We start from the raw sequence: 26646 nt of genomic DNA, 5'->3' as shown, positions 1-26646 counted from the left end.
GATTAAAAGTTATATTAAGGAGTTGAAAATGTCAAGTTATGAGAAAAAATCTAAATCAAAGGATTAGAAAGGTGAAAACATGAGATAAAATCAAAAATCAAGATTTTTAAAGGTCAAAATATAAAATAAAATTCTAAATCATGAGTTTTTAATGTCAATATATGAGTCAAAATAAAGAATACTGAATTTTATTATCTCCAAAGATGAGATAAAAATTTAGGAATTTAAAATTAAAAAGTTAATAATTGGGTTTAAAAATCAAAGTGAAGAGTTGAAAATGTCAAAAGATGAGATTAAATTCAAATTCATGTATTTAAAACATAAAAATATGACTAGAAAATTAAAAGAGTGAATTTAATGGTCGAAATATAAGTTTCTTTTACCATGTTCCTGAGTTTTTATCAAATTATTTTCACTCTTTACTCTAATTCTTATGACTAAACAAGGATATTTTCAACCATCAAGGTTAAGTTTACATTGTTATACTGGAGGAAATCTGCAGACCTCATACTGGTGGGACAGTTATAATAAAATATGATATGATCTGGTGGGCCGGGAATAACTGCGCCATGGGCCGGATGTGGCCCCCTGGCCTTGAGTTTGACACCCCTGTTATAGAGTGTGATGTAGTTCTTAAAGCATTTTGAATATCCATGAAAACACAAGAATGATCAGGGTTTACTGGGACAAACTGGACTGAACCAAACTGGACCGGACCATATGGTAGCATGGTCTGACTCCGCCCCTCCAGACTTCAGAGGCTTGTAATCCCTGTCTGCCACCATTTCCCTTAAAGCTGTGTAAACTTTTATTCCTGAATGCATCACTGCTCTGGTATTTTGATGGTCCTTCTTTGCTGGGATTGCTGAGATTTTGATGGTCCTTCTTTGCTGGGACTGCTGGTATTTTGATGGTCCTTCTTTGCTGGGACTGCTGGTATTTTGATGGTCCTTCTTTGCTGGGATTGCTGAGATTTTGATGGTCCTTCTTTGCTGGGACTGCTGGTATTTTGATGGTCCTTCTTTGCTGGGACTGCTGGTATTTTGATGGTCCTTCTTTGTTGGGATTGCTGGTATTTTGATGGTCCTTCTTTGCTGGGACTGCTGGTATTTTGATGGTCCTTCTTTGCTGGGATTGCTGGTATTTTGATGGTCCTTCTTTGCTGGAACTGCTGGTATTTGATGGTCCTTCTTTGCTGGGATTGCTGGTATTTTGATGGTCCTTCTTTGCTGGGATTGCTGGTATTTGATGGTCCTTCTTTGCTGGGACTGCTGGTATTTTGATGGTCCTTCTTTGCTGGGACTACTGGCTCTGGTGGGTTGGACTTGGACTTGGGTTTAATATTTAAGCATCACTGCATGAAGCCAGCCTAACTTTATCTAAACTTTAGAAATGCAACTAGATCACCAAACCTGCAGCGATTGTAGGCCTTTGTTTCCAGCATTCATGACTGATATTTTGGTTAATGTAAATCAGGAAAATTTGAGATTAAATTTGTTAATATCAGTATTTTTCATCATATTTTACTGGTTTTATTGTCATTGCTCTATGCTCATAAATACGAGTATTTATCCAAACTTTCCCAGCGACAGCTTCACTATCTGATACTTTCTGACCTGGCAGTGCCCCCCCCCAACTGCCACCGCCGCATTAACGTGTGTTTCTAATCCGCCTCTTTAGCAGCGGCGTGTGAAAGCTAACACTCCTCGGTGTGATTATGGGGGGCCGGGGGGCTCCTGATTATCTGCACAGACCACCGTAGAGACCCCCGGCCATGCTCTGCTCCGCTTTAATTCTCACTAATTGATCTTCACACTTTCATGAACTTTTTTTTCTTCCCCTCTATCAACACAGGTGAGACTCTGTGAGCTGGTTCCTGTCGGCGCCGGATTATTCTGCATCTTTTTATTCCTTCCTGCATGTTGATGAGGATGTTTCTCTGAATTTTACTCCTCAAAGGTGGGAGCTGGTTTCCAGCCACACACCGGTCATACTTTATCCTTCAGACAGCTGAGGTGCGACGTTAGGTTATCCAGACATCCGCCCATTAGGGTCAGTGGTTGAAAAAGTGTTCTTAAAACTTTGAACAAACGTTGACTTTGACTCAAGAAAGCCTCAGATCAAAGGTAGAGTTTGGAGGTTGAGGTCATTAGGTCACATGCTCACGCCCTGCTTATCAAAGGGATGAGGGATGTGCTGATGCAACAAGAGCACTTTAAGGGATTTTGATCAAACTTTGCAAAAATGTTCCCTAAGAATCAAGTTTTAACTCAATAGATTTTGAAGGTCAAAGGTGATAAGTCAAGGTCACTGGGACTCATGTTCATCCTGAAAGCGATAACTCAAGACCACTTAAAGGGATGTTCTTCAAACTTTGCATTAATATTCCCTTTTGCTCAAGGAGGAACAGGTTAGATCTCAGAGGTCAAAGGTTAAGGCCACCTGACTTACATTCAGCCTTGGCTTTTGAGGCCAGTAGCCGAGGAAGGTCGAGGAAGAGTGGATTATATACCCAAAAACTGGACCTCTGTTTCCCTTCAGATATCTCAGTAAAGCTTTGGCAGACTTTAATCAAACTTTGCACATGTTTCCACTAAGAATCAAGAATTAACTCTCAAGAATTCTAAGGTCATGGGTCAAAGGTCAAGGTCATTAGACCTTATATTCATCCCTTGCTTTTTAGGCCTAAAGCCAATTTAATAAAGGTGTAGAGGGTTTTTAGGTCTTGCCCACACGGTGACAAAAACAATATTTCTGTTTCGTTTTGAAAGTTTTCCATAACACAACACCATATCCAGAAATGTCGGAATAAACATGAAACCACTGAACAACTGAAAACATTGCCAGGCATGTAAGTGGCACTGTAAATGCAGCAGAAACAGAGAAGAAGAGCGCTCCCAAACCTGTTCTCTTACCCTGAACTTTCTCCTGGATGTTCCTCTGGTCGCACTCTGCACTGGGTCTGAGAACTTGTGGCATATGCTGGTTCTCCTTGACCCTTTTTTCATGGTGGTAGAGGAGCTAAAGATCTTTGCTGTCAGAGCCATAATGGGCGCAGTAGCCTCTGCAGCACAAAACAATCATTAAATTTTCTATTATTGATGTTGGCTGGGCTCACACATGTGAGCGAAGTGGGCCAATCATTTCAGGAGAGATGCGTTTGGTTGCACACACACGAAACGGGCGGCGTACACAGATTTGTTCACTCTTGGAGTTGGTTTCAAAAAGTAGCGTTTTCAGGCCCCCAGAACGCCAGCTCCTTGTGGACGAACTGCCAATACGTTAGAAACCTTTTGTGGATAAGCCTAAACTCGTCTCAGTGTGGACGGCCTCAAGAAGTGGACCGTTTTCGCAGTTTCTTCCATCACATTTCTCGAGAAAGTTTGGACAAAGTTTTATCAAACTTTTCATAAATGTCCACTAGGACTCCATAATCTCAATAGATTTTAGAGGTCACAGGACAGAGGTCAAGGTCATTAGGCCTTATGTTAACCCTTAGAGCTCACGTGGCACGGATCTGTGCAGCAGGCACACCCCTTTGTAAATTGCTTGGTAACTTTTGAACTGTAGGGCGTAGGTTCTAACTTGTTTTTTCCTATGAAAGCTCTCTGTTGTGCCTTTCTAATCATGTCTTCCATGCATTCGTAGCGCTTACAGAAAATTTTCTAGTGAGCCTGGAACTTGGCTGATGATCCGGGGTCTCCGGCATTGTTGTATACAACAATAAGTGACACAGTTTATAAAAACGTGAGTAACTTTTGAACCATTAGTCAAAGACACTTACTCTTTTTTCCCTCTGAAAGCTGACTATTTCACCGTTTGTTTGCTGCCAACGACATCTCTTTAGCCCTCAAGGACGCCGTTTTAGTGAGCCAGGAACTTCAGTGACTTTTCAAGGTCTTTGGAGATTAAATCCACAGCGTAACATCCAATAATAAGCATCTTTTTATCCATTTTTGATCATGTACTTTGGCTTTCTTCAGTGGGCAGCGCCATGTTTGTTTACATGCAATGCATTATGGGAGGGGCAGTTGACCAGTTGCGTCTCTACTGCTTAGAGGAATAGCACAAATGAATGTAACTGCAAAAAGGGTCATGGACTTTTTTGTAAATATGTAGATATTCTGAAAACTGATAGTTACAAAATGTTTATTTTTCATTGTTTTGTCCCCAAGAGATGGAGAACAAGTCCATGCAAAGAAAAGGCTTAGTCACTAATGTTAAGTGTGTGTTATCAATAAGAACCTGTGGGTTTCAAATTTCGATTTGTTTCAGTGTTTTGTCTTTAGAGTTCAATAACGTTTTAAAGTTGAAGCGACATTACTGCAGTAGATATATTCTTAAAGCCCAGGTTATCCTAAAAAAAGGATGTACAGAGCCTGTCAGTGCACCACAGGGTTGATGTTTTACAAGCTTTTTCAGAGAAAAAGTCCAGACGAGACATGATGGTGAAAAACATAGCTGTGAGCTCTAAGGGTTAACCCCTTGCTTGTAAAGGTAACATCTCAAGAATGCTTTGAGAGATTTGCACAATCATCCTTCTCTCTCAAGAATGAAAATAGTAGATTTTTTGAAGTCAAAGGTCAGGCCTTTGGTTAAACCCTTGCTTTCTGAGGGGGGCCTTCAGGTCTAAAAGTCAACCTTTTGCTGATTCTTCCTTCACATATCCCAGAACTTTGCACAAATATCCACAAAGACTCTAAAACTCACTCACTAGGTGTCGTAGGTCAAAGGTCAAGGAAACTGGACCATACGTTTCCATGTGTTTTTCAGGACAGTTACGGGTCTAATGATAGTGAAAGGGGGTCTTCTTTTGCAAAAAAAAAAAGCTGACCGTCTGTCAGTTCACATATCCCAAGAAGCTTTGACAGATTTTATCAAACCTTACACAAAATTCCACAATCAATCAAGAATGAACTCCCTGCATTGGAGGTCGCAGGTCCAAGGTCAAGGTCATATGACCTTATGTATAACCTTTGCTTAAGAAAGCTTTAAGGGATGGCCTTCAAACTGGGCTGGAATGTTTCCTCTCACTCAAGGATGATTTTGGAGGTCACAGATCAGGGTCACTGGGCCTTTGGTTCAACCATTGCTCTCCAGGTCAGCAGCCAGCCTAGTGAAGGTGGTGGAGGAGGTTTCCTCCATCATATATCTCAAAAATGGTTAACAGTTTTTCCTCAAACTTTACACAAATGTCCACAAACATTCAGGATTTAACTCACTAGATTTTGGAGGTCATAGACCAAAAGTCAAGGTCATTGGGCCTTTTCTTTGACTCTTGTTCTCCAGGCTCGTTCAACCTTCACTTACCTCAATGAAGCTTTAACAAATTTGAATAAAACTTTGCACAAATGTCTACAAAGCCTCAAGAATAAATTTTCAAGATTTATGAGGTCACAGGTCAAAAGTCTGTTCATCCCCTGCTTGTGAAAGCGATATCTAAAGACCACTTAGCACCAAAGTTCCCTCTCACTCAAACTGGTTAGATATTGGAAGTCAAAGGTTCCTGTCCCTGTCCCTAGAGATGGTTAAAGCATTTGGTGTTCGGTTAGGTTTCTAGACACGTTCGGATTGGTCAGTTTCAGTTTCAAAAACAAAGCACCATGGAGAAAATGTCCTGCTACATCTTCACTAATGTCTGTTCTTCTTCAGGAGGATCACCCAGAGCGTCTTTTTGCATGAGTTTCTAAAGACGAGTGCGGGACACTAGGACGTGACCTGCTGATCCCTGACGGGGTGAACCAGGGGACATGGTCACTGAAGCCTAAACCCCGACTTTGGCTCTGGTCCTGTCAGAGCTTTAATAAGACGTTCAGCGACACAGCAGATGCCAGGACAGGGGCGTCTAGTGCCAGCATCGCCCGGAACCACAGCGGAGGGTCTTCTGACCTCTCCGACAGAGCGAGCGAGCGAGCGAGGGAGGGGGAGGGAGCTGGCATCTGCTTTAATAAGGCTGCCCACTCCTCATCCTCCACAGTGGAGCTGCTCGGGCACCGGGGGGAGAGGTGGCAGAGGTAACAGCTGGCTGCAGCCGCCGCGGCGTGGCCGAGGCATGACCACGGCTTTATTAGCGGCGTCCAGGACACCAGCTGATCCTCTCCCAGGGTTCCTGTCACACTGATGTCTTCATCACTAAACCAAGCCGACAGGCCCGGCCTGCCAGCCAGCCGAGGTGACAACAAATCCAATTACCTCCCCTCCATGGCGCCTGGACCAGAGAGGGGGGGGCGACAGGATGGCGGTGGGAGGACGTAGGACAAGAAGGACAGGACGGCAGGCCCAGAGGACGGATGCGGCCTCTAGATCAGATCCCATAGTTTACTGTGATGGAGCGCTACCACGTTAGGGCAGCGCTTCCAAAAGTGTAGACCCTGGAGGCTCCGATGGCGGGCAGCAGGATGTCAATGGAAAACAAACGCATAACTTAACAATAGAAATCATTTTTGAATGATTGAGTAATTGTTTAAATTTGTGTTTGAATTCCAAGAATTAAAAAGTGACTCAGAACGTTTTATTTACTTGTAAACTTTTTGTCACAGAATTGATGTCATGGTTTAACTGGTGTTGGATTATCTGGTGGCACACTCTACTACAAGGCTCTCTTCCCCAGTGAAGTATTCATCAGTAGAGGGCATTAACAATACGTGACAACAGTCTTTGAAGTCAAAATATTTAAACAGAAATGTAGGCGACTTTGCAGATGCATGATCAGTTCAAAAAACATATTTCCACTCATGCCGTTGAGAATGCATGTTTCAAAATGCATAAAAATGCCTTCATTCTGCCCTTCTTCCTAAGAAAGACCCTCTACACCAGGGGAAAAGGTAGAAAACCACTGCTCTAGACCCCCCATTCCAACTCAGCCCCCCCAGAATTTTGGCTGCATGAAACCCTTTAACCCCCCATTCTGTTGAAATCTGCTTAAAAGTGAAGTAGAACATTTCTGTCATTGTTGGTACTGCATTATTAGACTGTGAATAATGACGTCATCGTTTAGGGGGAAACAATACAATTTTATGAAATAAATAAATAAACCTGAATGCAGGAAATAAAGTGTTAAAGCTCAAAAATGTTGCAGGTCTGAGAGTTTATGTCTCCGATTAATGTTATATGACACACAGGAAGTTAATACTTTTAATTAAAGTTTTTTTTTAGGGTTTTTTTCTCTTTATTTAGGACCGCTGAAGACAGGAAAGACGGGGAGAGAGAGCGGGGAAGGGTGTGAAAAAGTGCTGAGACCTGGAGCCGGCCTGACCACTGCACTGAAGACTACAACCTCTAAATATGGCTCTACCTTCTGAGCTGAAGCAGTGCACTACACCCCCTTTTTCAACATTAACTCTGCAAAAAACAACATTTCTATTCCGTCTGGGACATTTAACCACCTCACTGAGGCTCTTTCTCCTCTTGTGTTGCCTGCAGCGAGAAAGAAATAGATAAATCTTCTCTTATCAAACAAAACTTCCACTTATTTTATCACTGATGCAGCGTTAGCATCCGTGCTTAAATTCAGATCTGTTTAGACCAGTGTTAGTCAACCCTGCTCGACCAAAGAGCCAAACTGTTGAAAATAAATTTTCAAGAGCCACAATCTGGTGGTGAAAATTGGTGAAAAATGGGTTAAAGTGGCAATAAAAATAAGTTAAAGCTGGGAAGAAAGGTCTAAAAGCAGAAATAAAGTGGCAAAAAATGAGGAAAAAAGTGGCAGAAAGGGGTGTGAAGTGACACAAAAAGAGTAACAGGTGGCAAAAATGAGCAAAAAGCAGCAAAGAGTGGAAAAATTGGAAAAAAAAAAGGAGAAAAAAATTGCATTCAATGGCAAAAAGCAGCATAAATGGGTGAAAAGTAGCAAAAAAAATGGCAAAAAAGAGAAAAAATTGCAAATTACAAAAAGGAGGATAAAAGTGCCAAAAACTGGCTGAAAGTGGAAAAAAGTGAAGTAAAAGGTAAAGAAATTGCAAAAAAAAAAGGGTGAAAAGTGGTAAAATAGGTAGAAAATGAGAAAAAATGGGTGGGTGGGGCCAAAAATGTGGGAAAGAAAAGGCCATAAATGGGTTAAAAGTGACTAAAATGGGCAAAAAGTGGCAAAAATGGGGGGAAATATGGCTTTTAACAGCAAAAGGAAGCTAAAAGTGGTGAAAAGTGGCACAAAACGGTAAGAAAGGGGAAAAAATGCAAATTCCAAAAATCAGGATAAAAGATGCAAAAGCTGGTGAAAAGGGCAAAAAGTGGTAATAGTGGCAAAAATGGGCTTAAAGTGACAAAAAGAAGAGGGGAAAAAGGTAAAAAAGCAGAAAAAAGGGCAAAACAGGGTGAAAAGTGTCAAAAACGGAGAGAAAAAGGGCATAAATGGGTGAGTACTGACAAAAAATGAGTTACAGGTGGAAAAAAATGAGCAAAAAGCAGCAAAGAGTGGAAAAATTGGAAAAATGGAAAAAAGTGGGATTAATGGCAAAAATGGGGGGAAAATTGCAACTTGAAAGTAGCAGGATTAAGGAGGCAAAACCTGGTGGAAAAGGGTAAAAATGAGCTAAAAGCAGCAAAAATTTGTTAAAAATCAGTGAACAAAAAAGGGCAAAAAACTGCAAATAAGGGCAATGGAGAATACAGACAAAAGATAAAGGTTGACAATTACGTCTGACAGCTAAAGCCTCCTGTTTAAACAAGCTGATTTATGTGACTACTGATCATTTCTGAGGTCAGAGTTTCCCTTTTTTAAGGTTTTCTGGGGGAATAATATTTCACATTAAGACATAAGAGCCAAAAATCATCACAAAGAGCCACATCAGGCTCCAGAGCCACGCGTTATCACTGGTCTAGACACTTTGAAAGTCACCTCCGGGACGCGCTGGAATCAAAGCGTTTCCCTCATGGAGGATCCATTAGGTGAGGATCACTGACCCCCTGTTCACGCAGCGAGGTCCTACGGCGGCCCTGATCGTGCACAAACTTCTTTCACCCCATTTATTCTTCTCTTATTCAAACATCATGTGACACGGGTCGGTTTTTAAACCGCGCTCCTGTCCTGCTTTTAAACATTAACTCGATTAAATCTCCATAAACAAATTGCCTCCTGGTGCTGGTCAGAGAGGAAATATGGTAAGTGCTGATCATGACAGGCTGGTATTGATCTGCAATCAGCCTCCTGAAGGTGAAGGAGAGGAGGGACACGTCTCACAGAGAGGAAGGAGGAGAACTCTTCTCCGGTGCAGAGTTTCAGAGTTTCAGCGCCGAGGGTTTCATCTCCAGTCGGTGACTTCAGCGACCATCCAAGATCAGCCTCCTCTTCCTCTTCTCATGTCCGTCCACACGGCGGAGGATGATCGATCCCGGAGTGTGAGAACAGAGACGATACTCCAGGGCTGGAGTGTGTCGGCAGAGTTTGAAGGGCTCTCACTTCAGCGCGGGTTGAAGTCTTGCCAAGAAATTTCATATTCATAGTTAAATATTCAGCGCGCATGGTGGACAGGGGCAATTTCTGCAGTCAGCCCGCCATTCAGAAGTGAAAGGGAAGTGGCTGCTGGATGAAGGGAGCGGGAGAGGAAGACACGCATGGGGCTTCATGGTAGTCAGATGAGAGGCTGCCAGCCGCTGATGGGTGACTGTTTGAGCGTGGCGCCTCAGGACATGCCCGCTGAAAGGCGATGCGATCCGATACCCCCACTTATGCGGGGCTGATATACATATGCCCCCGTATGCAGAAGAGGCCCATATCAATGGCAGAGCTTGCAGTGTTTTGGTCATTATGCTGAGTTGTTTGAGCGAGCGTCTTGCATGTCTGAATGGAGGATGTGGACTTACTGGGCTATGACCACGGAGAAAAGACTCTTCTGCATAAAACGACCTCACGGCTCCAAAGAAAAGTTGAATGTTGAACTGTCTGCCGAGTGTCAGCAAAGCTGCAAAGAGGAGAAAGTTTCAGAAGAAGAAGAAGAAAACTTTTAGCAGAGCTTTTACAGTAGGTGTATTAGGGACAAGCTTTATTGGAGGTGAAGATGGAGACCCTGGTTCTGCAAGGACCCACACCTGCATTTTCAAAACTCGATCAGTAATATGTTAACTCATCAATACTACTACTCAGTCTTGTGAAGAAAAGTCATTTTATGATATGACTGGTCCATAAACATAAATCAGTTCTCACAGGGAGGCATCAGCACTGAGCATCAAATTAAATCCTAAAACTGCAGGCAGCATGAAGACTCCTGACCCTGGCTTTAGCTGCTGCAGGACAGCCGTCCTCCTCATCTGCTCCCATACGCCCAGAAAAAGCTTTCAAACTTTGTAGTCAGTCCTTTAAAAACATGAATTTAGGGAGGAACTCTGTTCAAGTTCAATTAGCTCCCTTAACGAGCTGGCAGTAGCTTATATTATGATGTGTTCAAGGTCAGCTCAGTAAAAATGACCATTAGGTGAATGCAAATAAAATGATATGATGTGTTCAAATACACCATCAGAAAACTAAAATTTAGTTTTTGACTAGAAACTTCAATAAATCCTGTGAAGATGAGACATGTTTTTTTTCTCATATCCTGATCCTTGGTTTATGTTTCTTCACAGTCAGGTGAGAGCTGAATGCGAAAACTAAAAAATGGCAGCCAAGAATTTGACTGTTCTTTAAGGCGTAGCAACTGTGATAAAGAAAGAAAGAAAGAAAGAAAGAAAGAAAGAAATCTTGAAGTTTTTAGATCTATAGTCTTAAACTTACTGGACACCAAACTCTGAATTTCTGAGATTATGAAGTAGTGAATTTCAGATTAAAAAAAAAAAAAAAAAAAATCCAAACTGAAAAAGTTTTTGATATATGAAAAAAACAGAATTTTTCTCATTTAAAAAGCTATAAAGTAGCGAGAAAACTCATTAGATAGACATATGTCTAAAAAGTCAAAAATATTATAATTTAAAAAAATTCTATTGGGTATCAAAAAAATGACATACATATTTATGACAAAAAAATCTAGATTAAAGTTGAGATTTTCTTTTTTTTTTATTTCAAAAAGTTGTAATCACAATCTGTTAATTTAGGGCAGCTGTGGCAGAAACCTTACTTTAGTTAGGGTTAGGGTGGTCTAAGACATTTATTCAGCACTGTATATATTTGAGATTTTCTCTTTTTTTTTTAAATAAAAAAAAATCAAAATTTTAGAATTAAAAAGTCAAAAAATTAAACCAAAATACAAATGTAGATAAAATCTAGGATTGATGCATTTGTGAAAAGAATTTTGAAAAGTAATAATAAAACATCATAAATTTATATTATAAAAACATTTTTTTTAAAGCAAAATTTTAAAGTTTAAGAAAAAACTTTTCCAAAGTCTTTAATCTATAATCTAATATTTACAAGGAATATTCTTTTTTTAATTTAAAAAAATCTAAAATTTAACAAAACAAGTTTTAACACAGTTTTAATTAAAACTAAGTAAATCAACAAGCAAAATAATAATTTCTAAGATAAAAAAAACAAAAAATTTAGAATAAGAAACCCACATAAGTTAAAAAGATATAAATGTATTGAAAAATGAATTAAACTTGAATATATATATTAGAAGAAATAGAAAAATAATGTAAAATTGTACAACTAAAAAAATATATTATTTTTTCAGCCTTAAAAAGTATCATGCTTCTGAAATAAACCCTAAAAGTTCTATAGCCTAAAAAGAAGTGAATTCCTGAGAAATAAAAAGAGCTGAAAGTTTAGAATTTAAGAAGTCAAATTTTTCAAAATCAAAATTTTCTTATTCAAAAATATTTAATTTGTGAGAAAAACACTTAAAAATTCTCAAGATTAAAAAGCTGTAAATTTACAAGAAATACAAATTATTTTCGAAAGCTTTTAATCTAAAAAAAGGTCTTCCATTTATCAGAAAACGGAATAAAAATTAACATTCAAAGACAAAATTCATAGAAATTTTTTTGTTAGAAATTTGCAATTAGTTTAACATTTCTATTTCAAAAAGTGCCAAATTTATAAGAACCAATCAACTCTGTCGATTTTTTGAGAATTTCTGCGATAATATAGTCAAAAATAGTTTCTGTGTGGAGGAAAATCCCGTCAGATAGCCATTTTTCTGACAGAAGCAGTGTGGTTGACACCCAAATCAAACTTTAGTTTTACTGGGACTGATAAGGAAATTCCTTTGATTTTAGCCTGGAATCCTTTCATTATTAGCATCTGGACTAAGAAGAGACATTTCTGTAAACTGGGAAAAACAACAAACTGACAGCCTCCAGCAGACGACTCTGATCCACCCAGGGTTTGGAGTTTAGTTTTTCATAAATGCATGATGTGGAAATTTCATGTATTTGTGACTAGTCTGCAAATTTCTGAGGTTTCTGAATATAGAATTAGAACTTTTTAACTCCAGATTTTTGAGATTTTACTCTGAAATTCTGGCATTTTTCCATGTTTTAATTTTCAGAGTGGCCCCAGTACACCTCTGGAGTTGTCACCTCAGCACGCTGAGAGGGTTTGAACCAGGAGCAGGAAACACCTCGGGGTTTTTGAGTGATTAAAAACGACAGGCAGACATGTTGAGTGTTCTTCATCAGAGCCCCTCCTCCTCCTCGCTGCTCTGTATCAGAACCAGCCGGTCCACGGGGGGACGGGGGGTGTAACCGGGACTGGAAGTGACTCTGGTCCCCTCCGGCCCACATCCAGACCTTCCCCTGACTACACGTCCAAGTGATTACACCACACCCCCAACCCCTGGCTAACGCACACGCTCAGAGGGGCTAATTAAGGCTTTAATATGCAAATGAGAGCCGCAGTAAATTACACAGCTGGCAAATATGCCTGTTTTTGCCTGAAAATACATCAGGAGTGCAGCGAGGAGAGTGTTGCTGCTGTTGTTGTTGTGTTTGCATGGAGACATGGGATTGCCCCCCCCCCCCCAGCAGCCCGAGCCCCCTCTCTGCTGCGGCTCATCCAGCCTCGTCGCTCTCTGAGTATCAGGAGGAAGAGTCGGCTCTCTAATGGAGCATTTAAGAGACACACCAGGAGTTTAGTGATCCAGCTGGACCACAACAGATTTGATTTGATGACAGGCTCGCTGAAAACGCTCTGACATCACACTTTATTTTACTAAAACGATGTAAAACTCAAAATTATATTCAGCAGTTTCAGTAAAGAAGAGTGCAGATAGGTTTGGTTTGTGCATGATTAGAACTTCTCTGAGTGTGACAAACATTAAAATGATGGCTATACGCCTCCACAATATAAACAATACCTGCATGGTTAGAGTACAGTGGGGGGTCTAACAGACAGGGGGGTCTTTGACCTTCAACCCTGTTCTTCCAAAATCTCATCCTTGAATCAGAGCAGACTTTTTTCTGAAGTCTGTAGGAAATCCCTGAAAGCAATCCTGAGACAGTGTGTTCACAAGAAAGGCCTAAAAGATGGTGACTAACGCTGCTTTGGAGACATAAAATCATTGAACTGCTGCAGTGTGCAAAGGATGGAATTCATGCAAAGATTAACACTTTTGGAAAAATACAATACACCACAATGTGATATGATACAATACAGTGGGTCTGTAGTTCACTATAATCACTATAAACATTCTGATTCACTGTGATACAAAACATGACATTAAAGGACAGAACAGGATAGAACATGATGATTGGACAGGACAGGGCAGGATATGACATCAGAGTGCGTTTAAAGGCATAAGATTGTGGTATTGGAAAAGTTTGAAATCCCCCCCCCCCCTCGACTGTCCATCCATCCATCCATCCATCCATCCATCCATCCATCCATCTGTCTGTCCATCCATCCATCCGTCTTTCCGTCCATCCATCCATCCATCCATCCACCCATCCATCATCCACCCATCCATCTGTCCATCCATCCATCCATCCATCATCCACCCATCCATCCATCCATCCATCCATCCATCCATCTGTCCGTCCATCCATCCATCCATCCATCCATCCATCCATCATCCACCCATCCATCTGTCAGTCCATCCATCCATCCATCCATCTGTCTTTCCGTCCATCCATCCATGCATCCATCCATCCATCATTCATCCGTCCATCCATCCATCCATCCATCCATCATCCACCCATCCATCTGTCCGTCCGTCCATCCATCCATCCATCCATCCATCCATCCATCCATCCGTCTTTCCGTCCATCCATCCATCCATCCATCCATCCATCATCCACCCATCCATCTGTCCGTCCGTCCATCCATCCATCCATCCATCCGTCTTTCCGTCCATCCATCCATGCATCCATCCATCCATCTGTCCGTCCATCCATCCATCCATCCATCTTTCCGTCCATCCATCCATCCATCCATCATCCGTCTTTCCGTCCATCCATCCATCCATCCATCATCCACCCATCCATCTGTCCGTCCATCCATCCATCCATCCATCCGTCTTTCCGTCCATCCATCCATGCATCCATCCATCCATCCATCCATCATCCACCCATCCATCTGTCCGTCCATCCATCCATCCATCCATCCATCCATCTTACCGTCCATCCATCCATCCATCCATCCATCCATCCATCCATCCATCCATCATCCACCCATCCATCCATCCATCCATCCATCCATCCATCCGTCTTACCGTCTGTCCATCCATCCATCCATCCATCATCCACCCATCCATCTGTCCGTCCATCCATCCATCCACCCCTCCATCCACCCATCCATCCATCCATCCATCCATCCATCCACCCATCCACCCACCCACCCATCCATCTCTCCATCCATCCATCCTCTCATATTTCTTTATACATTGATGATATTGATGTTGTTTGATAGATGCTGATTAATTGTACTTTAACTTTTAATGTCATCATGTGTTCATCATGTGTTCATCATGTGTTCATCATGTGTTATGTCAGTTTTGATGTTTGTATCCATGCAGCATTTTTAAGGTCATTGATCTTTGGGAACAGTTTGGTTGTATTGATCCAGGTCATCAATTGTAACCTTTATTATTTCTTTGTAAATAAGTTTGTAGGTAATAAACCACATTTAAAAGCTGCTTTGAATATGGGACATGTACAATTACCTGTCCTTATTCTCTATCAAAGGGATGTTTTTTTTTTTGTCATTGTTGGGTCCTCTAAAGAAGCAGTTCCCTGTTAAATCCTCTACCCTCTGTGATCATTGTGAGCGGATCTATGTGTTGTGGTTCTAGTAGGTGATGGCTGATCTGGTACTGGCATGCACCCACGCCCCCTCGCCCTCACCCTCCTCTCCAGCCCCGTGAGGCATGCTGGGAGGTATGTTCTGCCTGGTTGCCAGTGTCTGCCTTCGTACTCGGGTCCCTGGAGCGGCCGTGTCATCATGATGCGTCTGAAACTTGAGCGCTGGCTACATGCATGGTCAGGCCGTCGTGTCACCTCACTGCCCTGCAGGGACTGACCGTGACAGGAAGGAGCCCAAAAACACGCTGGGAGACTTCTCTGTTTCACGCTGCTCCTAAAATAAGAATCCTTCACATGCTGCTCTTTGAGCTGAACATTTCCCTCAGAGATCTCTGCAGACGAGGCACAAACATGTGTCACTGTGCTCCGGTGTCGCTCCTCTGCACAGGAGCGTAATCCAAAGAAGACTACACGGAGGTTTTAACAGTCCAGGTACTGATGAAACACAGAAAAATACCTCGTACCACATCACTGCAACATGTACAATAAACAGATGGGTGCTATGCTGGGTCAACGGGGGGGCAGATTTATTTTAGTGGTTGGTGGAAATCTTCCTTCTTTAACATGTAGATACATGATTTCAAAAAAGCATTGGATCAAAGAGGAAGAGGGTAACTCTAACCCTAACATGGACAGGGCCCACACCTTCCTACCTACTGTCCCTAATCAGCCACAACACCTTGAGTCTGTACTGCTATTCATTTGATTATCAGCCGTAATGTCAAAACCATTCTAGGTGGACTTACTGCAAGCTATCTGAGTGAGAAACCATCATACATGGTGATGCAGAAGACATGTTCATCAGAGTTGACTTTTTTTTTTTTTTTTTTTTTAACTGCGATGAAGATGCAGACGTTAGTCCCTTGCACCTGATTAAACCGCATTAAGTGTTTTATGTGCTCCAGTTTCTTCCTGTATAAATAGATCCATTCAAACACCTTTGGGCAGTTAAAGGTCCGACCTGCACCTGTGAAGGGGCTGAAGCACAAGACTCCCTCCTCATTATTACCCTTTAACTGTATCTGCATGTCACATAAAAAGGCTGAGGTTCTACCAACATATGATATAATTCCATTTCCACCAATCCAAATAATTGACATCTTTATTTTTAATCTGAAAACTCTGATATTATGCCAATAATATCATGCATCTCTAGAAAAACTGTGAGGGGAAAATATTTGTTTTTTCTCTGGCAGGAAGAACAGGTCGTAGTTATCTAATAACCTGATAGCATCAAAGGGACTGCACAGTGATGAAATTGCTTTTTGTTGATCCATTCTTCAGATCACATACGACGCTAACCTTGCAAAGCAGACAGATACACCCGTTTCCATGTTTCTCACTGGCGAATCCATCTTGCAAAGCTCCCGTCTAAACGGTTTGGGCCCGGTTAGAAAGTGACAGGACCAATCAGCGACGAGGGGCGGTACTTTCAGATGCGGCGGAGTCGTGACGTAAGCAAGCATCAACAAGAGGCTGGTGCAAATACGGTGGAAGAGATTAGCATGGACGCTGCTAAAGTGCCAGTTTTATCAGAATTGATGACATTTCCATAAAGATGTGACGGACAGAACATTCAGCCAATCACCCTCTGAGTTTTTTCAAAAGCTCTGCCCTTTCCAAAGCGCTGTCTATCGAAAGTTTTCCAGATGGATGTGTGAAACAAACACATCTGGCGTGTCAGGTTAGTATGATGCGGTGTTACAAAAGTTAAAGAAAATTATTCAACACTCTTAGTGCACACCACACACAAGTATATGTCAATGTTGAGTACACTCTCAGCCAGATTGTTTGAATGTTCGTAAAAAACATTTGATGCTTTAATTTGGCCTGATGTTGCTGCTACAATACAAAGTCAATGATTATAATAAACTTCACATCATTTCTCAACACCAACTAACCCCAGGAAGAAGATTTTTTTGAACTCACATTGCCATGGATGGCATTGCAGCCAGTGGTGCACGATTAGTTTGGCTTAATGTGGTCAGAGCGCTGTGCTGTAGCATCGTAGCATTGTAGCATAGTAGCATCTTAGCATTGTAGCATAGCAGCGTAGTAGCATTGTAGCGTCATGGCACTTTCCATGCTGTTACATGCAAGGATATATGCACTAGTCCTTTTCATTTCTAACCTTGCAAAGCAGACGGATACGCCCGTTTCATTGTTTTTCACTGGCGAATCCATCTTGCAAAGTTCCCATCTGAATCGTTTGGGCCCAGTTAGAAAGTGACAGGACCAATCAGCGTCGAGGGGCAGTACTTTCAGGTGCAGCAGAGTCGTGACGTAAACAAGAAGCAGCAAGAGCTGGTGCAGTTATGGAGGAGGAGATTAGCATGGATGCTGCTAAAGCGCAAGTTTTATCAGAACTTGACGACATTTCTTCATTAAAAGAAGAACCAAGAACAGCAGTGAGTTGTTTTCTTGTCAAAAACAACAAAAGTCGAGTACTTACATGTCTATAGTCACCATGTTTCGCGTTATTCCTCAGTAGCTGCGCTCGCGCAGCTCGATAGCGGCTATGTCACGTGTTTTGTTGCTCTGATTGGCCTGTAGAGATGTGACAGACAGAACGTTCACCCAATCACCCTCCGAGTTTCTACCTTTTCTCAAATGTTTCCTGTTGAAGCTTTTCCCAGATGGCGTGTCAGGTTATTTCATTTCTGGTTCACTGTTGAGAAATCGCCAAACGTCAACAGCAGTTCAGTCCCCACTAACATCTTCACACACGCAGCAGTGCTGCTGCTGCTGGAAACAGACACACATTCTTACGGCATTTTTTATAAACATTCACTCATGTCACAGCATCGTCTTCATGATGGTGATTAAAGCAGTACTGCAGTATTACAACACATGATTAACCCAGAATTCTAGAAGGTCACTGCAGCATCTCTGATTGGAGGAACATAAATTTCAGCCGTGGGCTGCTACCAGTGAAGTCAATGGGTAAGGAAAAAGTGAACCGTAACTGGCTGATCTAGAACTCTATGGTGTACGCGGTGTCATCCGTAGTCACCATAAAGCTTTGATTTAAGATGTAATATAAAGCATCAAACCAGATAAACTGCAGTGATTTAATGTACATATTGGGACTACATGGCATTACAAAGAGGAGGATATGTGGTTACCTCAAGCACACACACTCTGATGTATCACAGCTCAGGTAGAGGACGGCGTGCTTCAGCATCACGGTGCTGACATGCGACATTGAGGAGAGGACACAGAGCGGCGTTATCTCTGCAGGAAACAGCTGACAGACTCACAGTGGACAAATCCAAAGGCAAATATTGAAGCATCAAACAGGTAAACAGGCCGCGAGTCTTCCTCGCCCGGGCCGCCGTGAAGAGCGTGGCAGGCAGAGGAAGTTTAGTTCATTAGTGGGCTGACGGAGGCCCTGATCAGGATGAATAAACAGCTCCACCTTCAGCGGCTGCCCCTCGGAAGAGGCAGCTTCCCTCCCGCCCGCCCGGCCGGGTGCATGAATATTTTAGGAGGGTAAATAATTAATAATTAACAGCAGACAGGCCAGTGATCAAATGCAGCAGCGTGGCAACAGACATGAAAAATCAGACTCTTGTAAACAAAGACAAGAGAGCCACATTTCCTCCCTCTCGCCACCTTCTCTACTCCTCTTTTAAATATGTGCATCTTCAATCGCCCCCCGCACGCCCCTAAAACCACACACATACACTCACATGTAAGAGCTAGGGGCGGGTGAACGGACCAATATCATATCAGAGTATTCTTTATCTGAGAGGCAGCATATGATATGCGTTTGACTGCTTTTAGCGGTTTAGGGCAGGGGTCAACCTTTTCAGCCAGAGAAAATAAAGGTGCCGGAGACCGGGGACCCCCACTGGACCTGAAGGTGGCTGAACACAGACATGCACATTTAAGAATAGTCATGTGGAGACAAGGCTGTCCATTAGTGGGAGAAATAGTCCTGTCAAACTGGGGGCCAGCAAAATCATGGTCCACTGTAAAGTAAAGCTGTGGTGTTTTATATCTAATCCAGATAATAACCACTCTTATCAAAGAAAAAAGTATCGTTTTAGTTCATTTGTGCAGTAAGTAGCCCCCTTAAAACTGTAAATGCTTTTGTTCAAACAGAATAAAAGTACATGAAAAATAGATAAAATGGATGGATATTGGCAAAAAATGGTGAAAAAGGTGGTGGAATTGGATTTTAAAAGTAGCAGAATTGGATTAGAAATGCCAAATATTAAAGTTGCAAAAAATGGCAAAAAATGGTTAACATGGCAAAAAGGGCATACTGAGTGGTAAAAGGGTATTAAAAAGTGGCTGAAAATGCGCTTAAAGTTGCAAAACTAGGTGGAAATTTGGTGAAATGGGATGAAAAATTGATAAGTTTGCCCAAATGTTTTCTTCCATCTCTTGGGGACCAAAAAGAGAAACGATAATCATTCTGTGATGTCCTCAAAATATTGACAGGTTTACAAAAAAGTCCTTACGTCCTGTGTTTTGGCATTATTCAAAGCCGTTCCTGTCTGCAGAGACACAGAGGGCCACATCACGGCCTCTCTGTGTCTCTTTCTCTTTACTATTCAGGCCGTCTCCACCAGGATCTGCACAGTTAGAGTTGCACAGTTCAACAAAGCATGACACGGCAACAGAGCAGCTTGCCTTGGTTGCCTTGGCAGAGCATTGCCGGATAAATAAAAGGTGTCTAGCATTAGCCGCTAGAGGCAGAAACAATAGAGAAATTGATTTTAAATTGATGTGATCTTAAAAAAAAAACCCTGGAATGTCACATGAGTTCAAGGCTTGCTGGAAAAGCTTTTTAAGGGCTACGTAAGGCATGGATAGCATCACTAGAATGGCACAATGGCCAACTTTCAGAGGGAAAAGAAGAACGTTGCTACAATTTATGGTTCAAAAGTTATTCAGTTTTTCATAACCCGTGTGACTTCCTGTTGATATGACAACAACAGTCTCAGAGGGTTAATGCATTTATGGAACATCACACTCCTTGCAGTTCTACACATTTTTCTAAATGTTGACAAAGTATTTGGGCATTTTTTGATAAACCCCTGTTTCTCCCCAGTTCAGCCTAGTTTTCAAAATATTTTCGATACATAGTGAATCTTAGGAAAACCCTCACTCCTCACCTGTCCCATCCACTTTCTAGCTGTTGTTTTTGTGCAACCACTTGCCAGTTCCACCTGCTTTTAGAAATGTTTCTAATCTATTTGTGCAATTTAGACAGTGTTCAGAAGGTTCCTTACCCCAACATTGGGACTTTCCTCTCGCAGGGGTTGTTGAAAAACATCCTAAAATCTGAATATATTGCCCGGCCCTATTATGAACACACAAATGCTCACAGAGTGTTGCTAACCCCGTCTGTCACTGGCTCACGGTCGCACCATCACTTATTTCCTTCACAGGAATGAAATTTTCAGTATTCCTGTGCGGCCGGGATGTGACTGAGCGAGAACACTTGATCTGGCTGCCCGCTGTTTTCTGATGGAAAGATTTGCTTTTTAATACAATCGTCACTCCTCCCACCTGGATGTGCCACGCCAAGACAAATCCCAGCTGTGCGACTCCAAAACCTGACAGAGCTTAAAAATTCCCTTATTACCATTCCCTTAAAATACCAGCCGCACTAACTCCCACCAATGGCGGGAATGCTAATCACGTCTCTGGGCGGCTTAGAGGAGCATGAACACAGAGCCGCCAATATGGAGGCTTTGGTGCATGTGCGAGGAAGACAAGGAAGAAGAAGAAGAGGAAGTAGTCCCAGCTATAATGACACACATTCACAGAAGCTCTTAAAAGCTGCCTCTCTGAAATCTGGCACATCTCGCCGTCTGACTTTAGCCAGAGGAGACATTTCATAAAAATCAGACTTAATCGTGTAAACAACGCGCAGACAAACAGAAAACCACTGCAAACAAAAATAAAACAACTCTGGAAGCTGTGCACGCATCGCCTTCAGAGTTAATTTTAAAGTAAGCATGCCGCTCCTCAGAGATTTTAATTAATGCTTTAATATGCAAATAAGTTAGCAGAGATAAAATCATGACAAACAGATGGCAAGTGTGGGTAATTATTTTGTGAATCCAGCAGGGGCATGTATTAAAGTTATGGCATCGTTTTCCTCAGGCCTCTGCAGCCACGATGCGAGGAAAAAACAAAAAGCCCGGATGAAACGAGACACAAATGACTTCGTTTTGTCTCTGAGTGAAGAATCTGCAGCCGCAGAGAGTCTGAATGTTTCAGCACACGCATGATGCGTAGGAAAAGGGATCCTCAAGTCATCGATTCAAGTCAGGGTGATCATGAAAGCAGTCATGGGGGTGTGAAGCCCTGCAGAGCTCACACACGAGTCCATCCTTTTTAATGCCCAGGTGGTTCACGGAGGTCACAATAAGGCTGCATATTTCTAGGTTTGTCTTGTTGGTTATTTTGAACCGTCAGTAGAGACAGCTCCAGTTTGTTCCATCTGGGTTTGCTTAAACTCCCTGTGATAGTTGGTACAGTCTGTGGAGGCTCCCACTCATCCAGGTCATGGTTATCCAAATCTTGGTCAAGGGGGCAACTGGACTTGATTGAGGTTCATTTTCTAGCTGTGGCCCCAGTCCTTTTAGAAGTGTTGTAGTAGTCTTGAGACTGATTTTAAGACTATTGTCTCAGTCTCGGCTTGTCCCGGTCTTAACTCAGTCTCCACCCCCAAAAGTCTTGGTCTTGTCCTGATCTTGATGTGTCTCGGGTAGGGCTGGAAATTAATCAAAAGTTAGAATAAAACGCAATACGGGAAAAGGTGCAATATTTCTTTGACCTGAAATTTGAGTCAAAACACCAGTTTTAAACTTCTTTTTGCAGCAGAGATGTTATGCATGACATATCATGCAATCATTCAGGTCCCATTTTTTTAATATTCTGCAAAAACATTGCATTTTCCTCATTTTTTTTTTTTACTTCTTTCTTATTAAATATAAAAATGACAAAAACCTTTCAATGCAACAATTCATATCCAATTTGTTATACGAGTCAAAATCATCAGAATTAGATTTTTTTTAAATAATTGTTCAGTCTTTGTTTAGGATTAAAAGAAAGTTAAGGAATGATTGCATATCAAATTGCAATTGCAATATCGGGGGAAAAAATCCCAATTAGATTATTTTCCAAAATCGTTCGGCAGCCCTAGTCTCAGGCGAGTCTTACTCTCGGATACTGTGGTCTTGAGTACAACTCTACATTTTAGAAGTGAAAACACTTTTGGAGCCTTAAGCAAGATTTAGATATCCGTAGTGGATTGCAAATGAAACCAAAAATAGAGGAAAACCAGCACTGAACATGCTATCAGCCCACATCAGGGGCCATCACATAGTTGGTAAAATGGCCTGCTGCAGGGATTTCTGTCAGAAACAGCTATGAACATGTGAAATTAAATGAGAGGAGAGCATACAGAGTGCTCATTAAATGTTGTTTAATGTTGTGGTTTTAGTGGCCGAGGCAAATCATGCATAAACAGGAAGTTTGGCTCTGACTGGACGATGCACAGCTGAGTTATAAACAACTTCCTGTTTTTCAGATTATAGATTGTAGGGCTCGCCGTAGCCACGCTTTTTTGACTGATGAAAATATTTTTGATAATGTGAAATAATCAACATCTCTTCTACGTGCAAACCAAAGTACAAGGTGATTGGATGAAATCTGTGGGAGGAGTTTGATCAAGTATGACCCGTATGTCCAGAATTACACTGGTTGCACAGTGTCCAGTGCAACCAGTGCAGTCTGCAGTATTATGCAAGTTGATGCAAGGATATGGTTGAAAGGTTTGGTAGCTGTCTAGGCATACTGCACATGAAATGTTAGCATTATTATTGTATAGGATACTTCAAGTATGAGTAACAGTACTGCACTTTGAGTAGGACACTATGTATTTATTTAGAATAATATTTGCCCCCTTTTTTTTACTTATGTGGCCTAAAAGTCGTTACACCAGAATCTAGAAGTGCCTGTTTAGAAGTTTTACAATTCTTGCTAAAAAGTAAAACTGCATATTTTTATGTTTGAAGAAAAACAAAAAAAAAGGTATAATTGCCCATTTCTGGATAATTATAATATACTTTTATTCTGATTTTAAGCATTTCAGAGCATGCAACCTCTTCAGATTATTATAAAAATAATAAACAACTAAATTTCAGTTCTTACAGTCTTGCAATTAAGAATTATTGCATTAAAAAAAAAAAAAAAGATTTAATTTTGGCTTAATTGATTGATCAACTTTTAATACTTTTTAAGACCCAGCGGACAACCTGAAAATGTTTACACACAACTCTTATGATTTGGTCTCTCCAATAATATCTAACTCAGACACATGTAGTTTGAAAATAACTCCCCTTTTTCCTGAGCAAAATAATTTTTGATAGGATTCAATAATCGATAAGCATCAGATCAAATCAAAACAAATCCAATCGGACTTAAGTGTCCTATGTAAATGTCACATACTTTACGCCTTTAAGACAAGTCTGTATCAGTCTCAGAAGTTCCCAAAACATGCCTGTGAAGTGAAAAAACACTCCAGTATTAGATTTTTGCACGTCTGAAAACCCCTGTCCTGCTCAGAACGAGATGTTTCTGTGGCTTTAAATGTTAAGGAGCTGTCTGACTCCACCCTTGACTCTGACCCTCTCAGGAAATGGGTGTGGCTTAATGGATGTTGCTCTCCTGCTCCTCCTCTCAGCTCAGGAGAGGAGGGTGGAACTTTCTTCCAAGTTGGGAGGGTCAACTGAACCTGGGGGCGGGGCTAACTCCCCACATGACATCATGAGGAGAAAATCTGTGAACGGCTTGTTTCAGCACACATTTTCTGAAAGGTGGGGGGGGGTCTGATTCTTGGGGGGTTGTGGACAGGCCAGGGGCATATAGTTCTTTTTGCATATGACCTTTAAAACTGATTTGTCAGCCTGTAAATCAAGATTTGATTCAAATCATCCCACAACGAAGAGATACAGGCCACTATTACTGATGAAGACCATACGGGCCATTTGCAGATGAAGTCACGTCACAGTGAAGAAGTCCAGATGGAGGCAGGAAGTGATTTCTGCATAGAGAAGAGTCGTTTTCAGCTGTGTCAGCTTTTCAGATTAGAAAACAACTCTCTGAAGCGACTGTCCCAAAAGTGGTGACACGTTCAGGCAAAAAACTTTTAGACAGATCGGACAGACATGGATTAAAAGCCTCCGAGGGTTGGAGCCAGACAACGCTCACATATGGTCCGTTTCCACCAACCCATCTGATCTGGTTCGGTCCAGTTTGTCACAGTTAACCCTGGTCATTCCACAGCCGATGACCGTCCAGCCTCGCTCGTTGTGATGAGAAAAGTGTCCGTTTTTAGAGATCTGGGTCATTTGGCTCAGCTCAGAGCTGGTCTTTTGGCTCCTTAACAGCTCTTCATTAGGTACGTTTGGTGAGGATTACATTCAGTACATACCAACATTCTCGACCTTCTGTGACCGTCTTTTGTTGGATATTTTAGAAAAGTGGGCGGAACTTGTTAGGAGCGAGAGTTTTCCTCAAACATCCCCATTGTCATGAACATTCCTTCATCTGCCTTTGATGAGGTTGTCTTTCCATCCTTGCCTTTTGCATGACAACCAGTCTAGGCCTCCAGTTGTCATTTCAATCTAACCAGTCCCCCACAAGGTTTATTGTCTTAATAGTATATCAGTGTTTCCATTAAAAGCATTTTTATGACAAAATGAGGGAGAAAAGCTGTTAAAGGGGCTCAGCTAGCCTCTTAGCTCAGTCCTAGACTGCTCCAGACTTTCCCATCATTCAGTCTGCATTCTGTCACTGGTGACATCCAGCACCTCTGCAGGTGACTCAGTTAGCCTGTGAATAAATCAGGTTAACTGTAAAATCCCACCCAAAGGATGTGGAAACGTTCTGATGATGACTGCAGCGTGCAGCTAGAACTTTACAGACTAACTTAAATCCATTCACATTCATTCATATCAGCTGTTCTTCACTTCCTGTCCCCATCTGACGATTGTGTTTCATCAGGATCACATGACTGCAAACAGCTAGACAGGAGAATCTCAGGAGGATGTATCATGGTCTAAACTTGGATGCCACACAGTCCTAGAGGTCAGGGGTTCTCAACGTTGGGGTCGAGACACTAAGAGGAGGTCTCCAGATGCCTTAAAAAAACAAAGAATATTTTTTAAATGACACTGTTGCCACTTTACACCAAATTTTTAACCGTTTTCATCACTTTTTCACATCAATTTTGCCACTTTTAACACATTTTTGCAACCTAAAACCAATTTTTTGTCCATTTTAAACCCTTTCCACCACTTTTTTCTGTCTGTTCTTGCCACTTCTAAACCAAATCTTGCCACTCTCCGCCTGTTGTTGGCTCTGTTGACTCATTATTGTCAGTATTAGCCCCTTTTTACCTCTTTTAATGCCACATTTCAAAGTTTGATATGCCCATTTTTGCCAGTTTAACCCATTTCTGCCTATTTCTGCTTCAGCTAACCTTTCTTGATAGTTTATATCAATTTTCATTCAATTTCATCAAATTTCCACCTAGTTTGCAACTTTTAATGCCATTTCAGCCACTTTTTAATCCCCTTTTGCCAATTTTTAATTTTAGTTTCCACTTATATCTAATATTTGGCACTTCTAACCCATTTCTGCTACTTTTAAAATCCAATTTTACCACCCTTTCCACCATTTTTGCCATTATTCACCCATTTTAGCTATTTTTAATGTTATTTAATTCTATTTTTAACAAAAAGACTTACATTTTTAAGAGGGCTACTTATTGCACAAATGAACTAAAGCGGTATCTGTTTCTTTGATAAGAGTGGTTAATATTCAGGTTAAATATAAAATACTACAGCTTAACTTTACAATGGACCATGGTTTTACTGGCCCCCAGTCTGGCTGGGCCCCAGAAAGCTCCCCCATTTTTCCCCCCTAATAGGCAGCCTTGCCTGAACACGACTGTTCTTGATTGTTCATGGCTGTGTTCAACCACCATCAGGTCCAGTGGGGGTCCCTGGTCTCCAGCACCTTTATTTTGGGGGTCGCAGGCTGAAAAGGTTGAGAACCCCTGCTGTAGGTAGCTGCTAGTTAAATACTAGTGAACATGAGGATGAAGATGGTGATGATGATTCTCCTCATTAATTCGTTGAATATCTGTGGTGAAGGTACACCACTACACCACGCTTTAAACTGCACACACACACACATCAGCTGTGTAATTGTCACAGCTCCTACCTGCTCCTGTGGCGCTCCGATCTCGACGTCCAGCACCATCAGAGATCTGTTGATCCTCAGAGCGAGACTCAGCGCCATCAGACCTCCGACCTTCACCTCGTTATGACGGAGGTCCAGCTGCTCAATCTGATGGCTCTCTGCAAGAAACTCCGCCAACGCCACCGCACCTTCAGTACAATAAAACAAAAGGTTGATAATCCACCCTGATCTCCTCATCAGCCTCCA

At 41.7% G+C, this 26646-nt stretch overlaps 1 protein-coding gene across 1 annotated transcript in view; it reads right to left on the bottom strand.

Moving 5' to 3' along the window:
• si:dkey-288a3.2 (protein phosphatase 1 regulatory subunit 37) overlaps positions 1-26646 on the bottom strand; it is a 118676-nt gene that overhangs the window by 29691 nt on the left and 62339 nt on the right. The window contains exon 12 of the mRNA XM_041812241.1: positions 26422-26588. Within this exon, the coding sequence (XP_041668175.1) occupies positions 26422-26588 (167 nt within the window). The remainder of the gene's footprint in view (positions 1-26421; positions 26589-26646) is intronic.

This window comes from Cheilinus undulatus, linkage group 18 (assembly GCF_018320785.1).
Source record: "Cheilinus undulatus linkage group 18, ASM1832078v1, whole genome shotgun sequence".
NCBI lineage: Eukaryota > Metazoa > Chordata > Actinopteri > Labriformes > Labridae > Cheilinus > Cheilinus undulatus.
This window is presented reverse-complemented; position numbering and strand designations above follow the sequence as displayed.